Consider the following 12,562-nt stretch of genomic DNA (forward strand, 5'->3'; position numbering starts at 1 on the left):
TTAGAGGTTAGGTCGACTTTTAGCCGAAGCGGGCCCTCGGTGCGTGCCGGGCCTCGCTTTGAACGGCCGCGTCCGTGCTCCACTAGGCGGAGCGGGCAGCCCGATAGAAAGGGTCGTCATGGCGACCACTTTTTGTTGAGGCATTCCGGCAGGTCGAGATCGGGACATTGGATGGCTCCACGCCGAGATGGTGCGTAGGATCTCGGCCCGGGTAAGCCCCCGTCCCTGCACCGAGTGCCGGACGCATCCAGCCGCTGGCACAGAACAACCCGCATTCATGGCTTGGCTTTACGAAGCCGGGCTTTGGACAGGAATTGGCGCACCGAGAGGCATTAGTGAGTAGACTGGGTGATGAGGTTAGTGTTTTGGACCCAAAATTAGAGAAAAACAAAATTTGATGATTGGCAAGGGATTGGCAGTAATGATTGGCAGATGATGGGCAGTGATTGGCAAATTTTTGATTTGTGGAAATTTGATGTGCAAAATTGGTAGTGAGCGATGGGCCCGGTGGGTAAGGGGGGCATCCCTGCCACCCTTCCCATGTGGGGGCAAATGCGCTATAGTTTATGGGGTGTATGGCAGTGAAAACTAGCCCGGGTGGGTTAGGTTATATTGTAGGGATCTAGCGAAGATGACATTAGGTGACGTTAAGTTTAGTTAGTGACTGATACCTGTAGTGGGGACGCAGGTAGATTAGAGTGGATGATAATGACGTGGGAGCGCAATAGTTTAAAGGGACGACTGGGAAGCGCAAGTTTCAGAAGGGAGTAGTTAGCTGAAATGATGCCGTGTGTGTGAGAATTGAACAGGTGTGATTGCACAGGTGTGCAACTGGACAGGTGTGTGGAACAGTGTGTGAGTAATGAGTGTTGTGGATCAGCGCGAATGCGCTTGGGGAGAGAAGGGTGCAGGTGGCACCAGGTGTGAGAGCACAGGTGTGCAGGTACAGGTGTGTGGAGAGAGTTGGAGTAAGTGGTACGGAGTGGTGTGCATGGTGCGAAGGTGTGGATGGGGAAAGAGTGGACCCCTTTCACGAGTACCCGGGGCGGGTAGTGTAAGTGTTAGGTAGAGGGTATAGGTAAATTGTGGTTGGATGTTGGCATTTGTGGTGCGGGTGACAGAATGGTATTGTGGATGGGTGCATTAGCGTTGTGGAAATGGCTGGGCGTGTAGCCTGTTAGTGTGTGTAGTTGGTTGGGCACTCCACCACTGTGAGGATGTCGGCCAGGTGAGGCCGCAGGTGGGCTCTGGGAGCCGGTAGTTGTGAGTGGGTGCCTGAGGATCCCGGGTGTGGATCGGGCAGCCCAGTGCCAGAGAGGGCACCGAGTGGGGAGAGCGCCAGAGGGCCTTCCCCAGGTAGTTAGGTTAGGGTAAGGAGCAGGTAAGCTCGGAGGCAACTGCAGTGGTGGAGGTGTGCAGGTGGGTAGACCCGCTGGGAGAGGTACACGCCACAGCCCAGAAATTGTGCGAGGGCACCGGGAGATGAATCGGGGGAGTGAGACCCCAAATTGAAAAGCACCACAGTTTGGTCAATGGGAATTGGTTTTTAGAACCCATAGTGTAAGAGGGCCAATGGTTTGGCCGGAGAAAGACCCCGGGTAGTGTAAAGTTGTTAAAGTCATTTAGGAAATAGTTAGGATTGATGAACCTGTCGCACCATACGCAGCCATTTGCCTGTGGTGATGATGATGACTCCACACCTGTGTTTTCTTTGTTCTGTGTGCAGGAAATGAGAATTGCTGTGAGGATTTGTGAGACGCATCACGACGTGGATGAGACATTGGGGTGATTCCATCTCTCCCTCCCTAGGAGGGACTGATGATGAATTGGTAATGGCAAATTATGATGTTGAGTTGGAGATGGCAAATTTTGATGAAAGTTGAAAATGTCAAATTTGATTGGTTAGGAGGGAGAGAAGACGAATTTGGTTTATGGGAGGAACGGGGAAGACAGTAGGGATGTTTGTTGATTTGTAAAGTAGATGTTTATGGGTAGTGTTGTGTTTTGTGGATACAGTAAGGGGTAAGGGAGGGGCCATGTAGGTTATCTGGTGGGGGGGGGGGGGCGTACGGTAGGAACGTACCTGTCTCACCTGGTTCCCATGTGCCCCCAGTGTGCATCATCTTATATTGCGTGCACTTTTGCGCCCTTACCACCTTACTCACTTGTCGGCTTCTTTTGTCTCCCACCTCCGAGGATCTGGCTTTGGGGTAGAGAGAGAGGAGAGAGAGGTGCTGGCTACGCAGTTGTGGGCCTGCACTTTCGCTGCTTGCTGCCTGGATCGATACACCATATGGACCGCAATTTTGGTGGCCACCCACAATGGACCGCAGTTCTTTTGCGGCCAAGCACCACCCGTGGATGGACCTCTGGGTCAACGTGGCACCTATGCCAAACAGGTGAACCACTAATAGTTGGCACCCTGACGGCCACAATAAGGAAATGGACGCGGTTGGCGCCTTTCTTTATTTTTTTGAAAGAAGCCAGAAGGCCACGTGCACCACACGAAGAGCAAGAGACACCTGCAGGGTTAGGGGTTGTTGAATTTATTTTTATTCATTGAACAATGGTGACTGCACCGGATGGTGCTGACTGTGTGATGGGGTGGTGCTTTTGGTGCTGGGAAGGGGTGCTCTGCACGTTATTAAAGGCCGTAAGGCCACAGAGCACTCGTGGGTTGGTGTATCGATGCTGGCATGCGTGCTCTCTCTATGCATAACATCTGCATGTGTTCCTCCAAAAACAGGTCCTGGATCGTAGTGTAAATATCAGCGTAGTCTTGTAAATAATGCTCCCTACCGGCTGTATGTTTAGTTTGCGAATTATTTCCGGATTCGGTTATCCTGTGGGTGTGTTTCTGTGAGGAGAAGGGTGCAACGTCGCAGGGGGACATATTTACTCATTTGTGAATATCTGTAAAACTGTCGCACTCAGGGTAGAGTTAATAGTAGAGGGAACTACATCTGAGTGCCACACTAAAATAGGTAAAAATTTATCGGGTCGGGACGCCCCGAGGGTAGAGAAGGGTGCAATGTTGCGGATATGGGACTTGGCCTCAATATCCGCTTGTAAATACTCCCCTATTTCCCCAATACTCCCCAACTATCCCCAATCCCCCATTCCCTAGTCCCATTGCCTGTAAATAACACTCTGTAGAACCGACCTTCCCCTTTTTCCCCCATTAAATGTCGTGCCCAGGTCCACCGCATCTCACGTAGACAACTTTCGGACATCTTGCTAGTTATTCTTAGTCTATGTCAGTTAAGGACTCGTTTCCATTAATTCTGACTCTTCGTTGCACCAGAATGTGATTATATGGCACCAGTAGTGAGTTTAGGACCTTCCCATACCTCCTCCCATCTTCTTCCCCAAACAACAACTACAACAACAACTACAACAACAACTACAACAACAACTACAACAACTACAACAACGGCGCGGCGCGGGGGGAGTGTGCGTCCTCACACCGGCTCGGTTAGCCGCCATTGACCATGCGCTCCGACGGGGTTACCACGAAGGGGCTCCTTGTCAGCCCCTCGTCAAGGGCGGAGCCGGTAACCCCCCCGCACGCACCCAATGAGAAGCAACGGGCCGATTCCATCTGGGGCGGAGCTAACGAGCCGAGGGCGTGTCACTCCCCGCCGGATATACGCGGCCACTTACCGGACGTGACGTCAGATGCGCCCCCGACTGAAGAAGACAAGTCGCGACCTTCCAAGCGCTGAGCGAGCTCCACGCATCGACCCGGTATTGCAGTACCTCCGAGAACGGTGCACCCCCTCCGAGAACGGTGCACCTTGAGCCATCGACTGCCCGCTTTCCTTGCCATCAATCCCCGTGTGAGTCAGCCTTTGTCCTGTTTATCTGTCGTCTGTCGGGGCTAATATAAGAGTGTGTCTAAGTGCCTGCCTTTCTATGCTGTCCCTCTTGTCGTTGTAATCTGACCTTCCGCCCTAATATAACCTCCTCCGGAGGTCTTGAGAACCGTATCCCTGGTGTCGTGTCATTTTAATCCCAGCCGTTGTGTCCTTTTCCTTCATTAACCTAGCGTAGCGCGACTCGGCAACGTTCGAGTATAATCGGGTAACTTGTGCGGACACGGCGGCCATTCCGCTCGGCCCACCATAACATCAAAGTCGTGTCTGTAACAATATTATAAATCCCACACAGGAATCACGACCCACCAATTAGTACAGCACTTCACAATATAATCCTTATCTACAGGTGGCGCCACCTTACCGAGCCCCTTACCCCCAAACTCACGGCCCTTGCCCCAATGTCTCTGTACGCCTCCACGGCGACGTCGATTCGCTCCAGCGATCGTGGAGTCAATTTCCGATTCCAATCAGGGGAAGCGGAGTCGATCGAACCAACCCGCAGGCCACGTGGTCCAATCTCCAGCACGATGGCGGTAGAATGGGAAACTTCCCCAAAGACGATTTCGGGTCCGTACCCGGTTGTGGTTCAATCCACGAGTCTCCTCAATAACCCTCCCACAGCCACTGGCTTGTACAGCCATCCCCGGCAGCCCGCCGGAGAGTAACGCCTGGTCGACGCACCGCAAAAACCTGGTCACTGCCGGTGGTGCACGTGGCGAAGATGGCGGTCGGCTTTCTCTTCACCCGGGCTTGGAGGTGAGGATACTCGGCAACCTCAACGAGCATACCCGACTACGCAGGCCCCGCAGCAATCCGGCGATCTCCTATCGTGCGGACTTCTGTTCAAGGAGGCAAAGTTCCCTTGTCCTGCACGTTTGGCTGCTCGGTCTGGAGCTGCAATCAGAACACGTCTCCTCACGATCTTTCTCGCTTCTCTCTCTCCTCTCCCTATATCTTCCGGGTCACGATCCGATTTCCGGCCACATTTTACCCCGAGCGCTTTTAACCCTTTTAACCACAATAAGCATTGTCAACATCAGCATCATCACTAAGCAAGAAGCATCCACCATGATAACAAGAACCACCATTATTAGGGCCGGTATCCGTAACAGTACCCTGAACAAATTACAAATTGCTGTCCAAATCTGGGTGTGTTCTGGCTTGCTATCGATTGCCATGTAAGTTATCAATGTACCCTGAACAAATTACAAATTCCTGTCCAAATCTGAGGTGTGTTCTGGCTTGCTATCGCTTGCCATGTAAGTTTTCAATGTACCCTGAACAAATTACAAATTCCTGTCCAAATCTGAGGTGTGTTCTGGCTTGCTATCGCTTGCCATGTAAGTTATCAATGTACCCTGAACAAATTACAAATTCCTGTCCAAATCTGGGTGTGTTCTGGCTTGCTATCGCTTGCCATGTAAGTTTTCAATGTACCCTGAACAAATTACAAATTCCTGTCCAAATCTGAGGTGTGTTCTGGCTTGCTATCGCTTGCCATGTAAGTTATCAATGTACCCTGAACAAATTACAAATTCCTGTCCAAATCTGGGTGTGTTCTGGCTTGCTATCGCTTGCCATGTAAGTTATCAATGTACCCTGAACAAATTACAAATTCCTGTCCAAATCTGGGTGTGTTCTGGCTTGCTATCGCTTGCCATGTAAGTTTTCAATGTACCCTGAACAAATTACAAATTCCTGTCCAAATCTGGGTGTGTTCTGGCTTGCTATCGCTTGCCATGTAAGTTATCAATGTACCCTGAACAAATTACAAATTCCTGTCCAAATCTGGGTGTGTTCTGGCTTGCTATCGCTTGCCATGTAAGTTATCAATGTACCCTGAACAAATTACAAATTCCTGTCCAAATCTGGGTGTGTTCTGGCTTGCTATCGCTTGCCATGTAAGTTATCAATGTACCCTGAACAAATTACAAATTCCTGTCCAAATCTGGGTGTGTTCTGGCTTGCTATCGCTTGCCATGTAAGTTTTCAATGTACCCTGAACAAATTACAAATTCCTGTCCAAATCTGGGTGTGTTCTGGCTTGCTATCGCTTGCCATGTAAGTTATCAATGTACCCTGAACAAATTACAAATTCCTGTCCAAATCTGGGTGTGTTCTGGCTTGCTATCGCTTGCCATGTAAGTTATCAATGTACCCTGAACAAATTACAAATTCCTGTCCAAATCTGGGTGTGTTCTGGCTTGCTATCGCTTGCCATGTAAGTTATCAATGTACCCTGAACAAATTACAAATTCCTGTCCAAATCTGAGGTGTGTTCTGGCTTGCTATCGCTTGCCATGTAAGTTATCAATGTACCCTGAACAAATTACAAATTCCTGTCCAAATCTGAGGTGTGTTCTGGAAGCAAGTGGCTTGCTATCGCTTGCCAAACTTGTCATTCCATATCAAACACTGTAAGCTGCTTGCCAAATGGAGCAAGCGATCAAGGAAGATACATGGTAAGAGTTAAGCAAGCTGTTTACGAACAGAGTGCACCCATAAACGGCCGCCGTAGCCAGATTCAAAACGATTGGTGGCTATTTCTTAAATTATTCTCTCATAGATGATATTGAGACATGCATTTCATACTTTTATTCCTACTTATACTTTTTATCCTAATTCTTTAAAAGCTACAGGCATGCAAAACCCCTCCATACCCCCACCTTTAAATCCCCTCGTAGTGCACAGATAAGCTTGTCGTGGGGAGGGGAGGTGGTTCCCCCCCTTGTGACGCTGCATTTATCTCTTTCTTTTACCCTTCGTCATATTGTCTGCAGATGCTACTAACACGATCAATGTGTTTGGGGAAGTGTTGTCACAAGATGGTCGAGTAAAATTGAAAACAACGGTCCGGGCAGCAATTGTTCGGGTAACGTGATAGCATTGTTTACATTGGAGGCCGCCATGTTGTTAAGAGGTACCAAGCACTCCGTTCTGTTGGAGTGCTTGCTTGAGCACTTTGAACCAAGCAGGTCATATGAGTGAGCCGCTTGCTTACAGAACACACCCCTGCTCCAGCCAAATGACAGGCCTGGCGACGTCCAGTTCCAGAAAAACAGGTCATAATCATTCCCCTTGGCCAATCCCACAAGAGGTGGGGAATAATTGGGACTGATAATAAAATGATTTACTCAGTAACTTTTTTGGCAGTGTTACATGCTTCAAATTATCGCCAAATAACGCGATTGTATGTCATGATCCTGAAATAAAATTGCAATTGTGACGTCACTTCAAGCAAAAGGGAAATAAGTCTCAAACAATGAATGTCACAAGTGATAAGACAATCCTGCCTTCAAATCTCGGCAACACTGTCCATGCTAAGTATGTCTCACACACTGGCCAGCCCCCTCCCCCTTGCATGTATGACCTTAGATAATAGCATCCACAAAACTACACATCCAATAGGTACATATTCCTGTCTCCCAGAGTATTTACCACACTCCAAGGATAATGTATACACAACAAGAAAAATTGACATGCTACAAGGGCAGCAAACTCACCACAAGGCAATGGATCTACAACATGGACAATTAACCCACGGCAAGAACAATGAAGCCACTCCAAGGAAAATAGTCTTACTCATAGGTCAATTAATCTAGTATACAGATAATGGACCTACTCCAAGGACAATTGACCCACTAGAATGACAATGAACCCACTACAAGGGCAATTCACTCACTATGGATCTCAGGACAATGAATCTCCACTCCAAGGACAATGGACCACTTACAAGGACAATGGATCTACTATAAGACTAATGCGCCATTACAAGGACAATGGACCTACTCATAGGACAATGGATCCACCCCAAAGACGATTGACTCAATATAAGGACAACGGACCCACTCCTTGGACAACAGACCCATCCCTAGCACAATAAAACACAAAGTGAAAATTGAGGAAAATGTTCCATTCATTCCTATAAAACGTTTAGTATGTCTCAACTCCTGAATTATAATTCCATATGTTGTGATGAGTATTTTAGTAATTTTTCACTTGCTCACATACACAAAGCCTGGTGTTGGCTTAGCGGTCAGGGTGCCGGCTTGGGATCCTAGGATCCTGGGTTCGAATCCCGGTCGATCGCCGGCTTGGGATCCTAGGATCCTGGGTTCGAATCCCGGTCGATCGCTAAATTAACGCCAGGGGGTTGACTCAACCTGTCATCCTTCCGAGGTCGGCAAATTTGAGTACCAGCTTGCTGGGATGAATGATCCCGGTGTGTACCCCGGCCTAGAATAGGTACACCGTATCCCTGCGCATCGTAGGAGCGTGACCAAGGGTTGGCGTCAGGAAGGGCATCCGGCCATAAAAACATTGCCTCAAACAGGGAACCATGATTGTCATGGGGCCCGCAAGGCTAACCCCTGCTCTATCGGGGAAAATGGCCTTAAAACGATCATTCATATATATTCACATACGGCAAAAAGGACGCTTCCATGTAGAAATTTTTAGAATCAATGATTCACATTTACTGCAACCACATAATGTTTCCTCCAGCGTTAAATAGTTTGTGTGGATTAATAGATATCTAATTTTGACTTTTTAAATAATCTGACTTATTTATTTATTTACACCAATAATTGTTAGGAATAATACAGTATATATTTTTCATCTGTGGTTAAGCAAAACACAGATATACTGTATCTGAAAATTACACCAATTGTCCAGTAATGCATAAATAATACATTTTTGTTTTGACTCACCAGGAAAACAATGAGGTACCTGGCCAGACCATTTCCCACAGATGTCACATGTCAAGTTGACCTGAGCCACATTCTCAGCTAGGCCGTAACCTAGAGGGCAGGTGTACCACACGGTAGACCCTTGTGTGCGGCCCCCATCTTCCAACAGATCAGTATTGGAGAAGACCGGTGGCTCACCGCACAGATAGTCTGTTAACACAATAACATGCAACAACAGGATGGAGATTGTATAAAACAGTCTATTGTATTATATATAATGATGATTTTAGTCTACCTTTAGTTGCAATATACATGTACTCCTATTTGATGAATATGGTGCAAGTGATTTATTTATTTATTATTACCTGGATTTGCTGCACAAAAAGCCTGGTAATGGCTGCTTGAAGGAGGGAAGCCAAAGGTATGAACTTGGTTGGAAATGTTCTGCCTTTCCATGGTGCTGTTCAGACATCCCGCCACTCTAGAGCACACACACATTTGAGGTGAAATATATCACATTTTACGAATTAGCTTAAAATCCTTCCACTATATATCAATCAGACAGGAGACTGCCATAATGAAAGTCGTTCCACAAAGGAGATTCTTTTTTTTTCTTTTTTTTCTTTTTTGTTATTTTTCTGCCACCAAACCAAATGGTGGTGAATAATGGGAATAACTCCCCCTTGCATGTATGACCTTAGATAATAGCATCCACAAAACTACACATCCAACAGGTACATATTCCTGTCTCCCAGAGTATTTACCACACTCCAAGGATAATGTATACACAACAAGAAAAATTGACATGCTACAAGGACAGCAAACTCACCACAAGGCAATGGATCTACAACATGGACAATTAACCCACTGCAAGAACAATGAAGCCACTCCAAGCAAAATAGTCTTACTCATAGGTCAATGGAACTAGTATACAGATAATGGACCTACTCCAAGGACAATTGACCCACTAGAATGACAATGAACCCACTACAAGGACAATTCACTCGATATGGATCCACAGACCTACTCTCAGGACAATGAATCTCCACTCCAAGGACAATGGACCACGTACAAGGACAATGGATCTACTATAAGAATAATGCGCCATTACAAGGACAATGGACCTATTCATACGACAATGGATCCACCCATTGGGACATCAGTGAGTGTCTTGGAGTGTTTTAGGCCAAAAAAAAAGGATATATATTTTTTTTTGAAAAAAAAGTTCGTTTTTTTGGATTTTTTTTTCAATCGCTCTATAGTGCCTAAACCTTTTTGATTAATGACATTTATATACAAGTACCCATTCGCATAAATAAATACAAAACAATCACTAGACATTTGAACACAAATAATAAAACAATTCCGGAAGCGGTCGAAGTTGGTGGTAAGGCTTCTTCTTCTTCTTCCTGAAAATCATCATACTTAACTCAGAAACGTGATGAATGGCACATTCACCAGCATATATTCAACGAAAAGGTAAAATGATGATTTGATTTTTGTGATGGATTCTGATTTGGATGTAATTGTTTTTCCATTATATTTGCCCTCATTTCAAATATGTTAATGTTTCTTTTTCACTTGAGCAACGCCGAGTACTCCAGCTATAAATGCTTTTATACTTTACTCGGGGTACAAATACAAATACAACTTTGTCTGGGGGGTAACATAGGCTATGTGGCCGCGGTCTCATTCGGGGTGTGGGGGACCGGGTGAGGGGCGTAAATTCTCTATGTGAATGTGTACCGTGCAGAGGCATCATTCCAACAGTCTCATATATCCTAACTTTGTCTTGTAGCTGCTGTATTCATACACCGACCCATATTAAACACTGTTTTATCCTAACCATGTTTATGTAATTTTGGTGCAAAATCAATAAGAGGTGCCTCACATTCATTTGGTTTATAAATGTGTAATGTCAAATATCTGACACAAATTACTCGCAGTAGCTTGCTTACGTACCAAAGTACAGTTTTTACACACTGGAAGATGTTCCATATCAGCTCAGCGATTGCATTGTCATAGATGTGTTAGGTCTCTCTGTCTCTCTCCCTCTCTAGCTCCTAGTCCAGATATCTCTCTGCACATCTACTCGTACCTGTACCTCCAATTAAAAAAACTAGGGCGTGCCCGCACGTACGTGCTTGCCCGTACGTGCTTGCCCGTACGTGCGTGCAAAAAAACATTTGACTGAGCGTGCGTGCACCGTCCATGCGTGCAAACAACAACAACAAAAAAACAACTTTGAAACCACGTGGCAGTAACGACCACAGAACCCCCCCCCCTCTATTTACATGAAATGGTTTGGTCCATTCGCAAAGCCAAAGCGAACGGCTTGCGAGTACGGTGACCATACCTTGGGAACCACTTGTCCGATTAATTTCAAACCTTGAAAAGGCACATCCTCGGGTCCCCAGCAATATACCTGGCAAGTTTCAAGTATATCGGACCGGTAGTTGTCGAGAAACAGCGGTCGCATACAGACACACACACAGAGATTACTGGAATTATAGATAGATAATGGGAATAAATTCCCATGTGGGTCTAGTGTGAAAAAATCCCTACTTAACCCAGGGGTGTCTTCGCTAAGTGGTGACAGCCCACTGAGCTATTGAGTATTTGGGATAACCCCTGGAGTTTCTCATCAACACTGTAGGCTCACATGGCCAAAGCCTTCAATAAATCTTCCTCCGCTTCCGGTCCAGTATGAAGAGGACGCAGGCGTCACATGCTCGCCGCTTCTTCGACCGGGCCACTGTCATTTGCTTGCATTTTTGGTGGTCGTGCGGATTTTTTGGCCATTGAGTCTGCCCTCCGCATAGCCCCGGCTCTGCTCCCTGCTTCGCCTGCCCGGCTCCTTCGCCTGCTCGCTGTTTCCTCAGGCACGCTCTCGTGGGTTGTGACCATCGCAGCGGTTTGGTGACGGTTTCCCGCCGTGATCTAGATTTGTAGCGGCGGCGGTCGATTGCCGCTGCATTTGCCGCTTTGCCGTGATCAACCTTGGCCTCGTGTTGTTCTCGTCGCTTTGCAACTCGTCTCTTTGCTCCTGCCTGCCCTCTGCTTGGTCCCGGCTCTGCTCCTGGCTTCACCTACCTGGCTCCTTCGTTTCCTCGGGCCCGCTCCCGTGGGTTGGGACCATTGTTTCACCTCCTCAACCTTGGCCTCGTCTCGTCTCTCCGCTCCTGCCTGGCATGGCTCTGCGGTACTCCACCGCAAGGCTCCTTCTGCTCAATACCCGCTCCACCCCATCATGCATCTCTGCCATCAAATCAAATGGACTCCTCCGACGACCCAGGTACATTCACCGTGGCTCCGGTCGTAAGTTTGTATATTTGCAATCAGGTCACTCCATCCCCGTCCTCTGGTCGGCTCAGCGCACTCTCACTCTTCGTCCCAGCGCACCTGGTCACAGCAACGCACACGATCGCACCTCCTGCCTACGAACCCTGGCTAAATCACCTGAATTCATCCCTGCTGTTCAAAACAACATCAAGCTCACCCTGTTCAACACCCGGTCCCTCAACAACAAATGCCTCATCCTGAACGAATACATCCTGGATAACAAACTGGACTTTCTCTGTCTCACCGAAACCTGGCAACAACCTCTGGACTACTACACACTCAACCTCACCACACCCAATGGATATTCCTACGTCAATAAGCCACGCTCGGAGGGCTGAGGTGGTGGAATTGCCGTTATCCACCGTCAAGACATCAGGACCAGCCTCATCCCCATCGCCTCATCCTCATCATTTGAACACCTGGCTTTTAAACTCTCTGGTCGCACGCAGTCAGTCATGGCTGTCGTCTACCGCCCTCCCAAACCACACCCATCATTCCTGTCTGACCTCTCCTACTTTCTGACCCAGCTATGTTCCCTCTCCCCCTCAATCCTCCTCCTTGGTGATTTCAATATCCACATGGACTCCACTGACTCCACAATAACCACTGACTTCACTGATTTACTCACCTGCTTTAACCTCACTCAACATGTCG

General features: G+C 47.5%; 1 protein-coding gene across 1 annotated transcript in view; it reads right to left on the bottom strand.

The window, feature by feature from the left end:
* Nucleotides 1-12,562, bottom strand: part of LOC137429987 (uncharacterized) — an 86,556-nt gene that overhangs the window by 41,948 nt on the left and 32,046 nt on the right. The window contains exons 3-4 of the mRNA XM_068120421.2: nucleotides 8,932-9,047; nucleotides 8,588-8,776 (exon numbers count right to left, since the gene is read on the bottom strand). Of these exons, the coding sequence (XP_067976522.2) occupies nucleotides 8,588-8,776; nucleotides 8,932-9,047 (305 nt within the window). The remainder of the gene's footprint in view (nucleotides 1-8,587; nucleotides 8,777-8,931; nucleotides 9,048-12,562) is intronic.

This window comes from Myxine glutinosa, chromosome 6 (assembly GCF_964187855.1).
Source record: "Myxine glutinosa chromosome 6, kmMyxGlut1.1, whole genome shotgun sequence".
NCBI lineage: Eukaryota > Metazoa > Chordata > Myxini > Myxiniformes > Myxinidae > Myxine > Myxine glutinosa.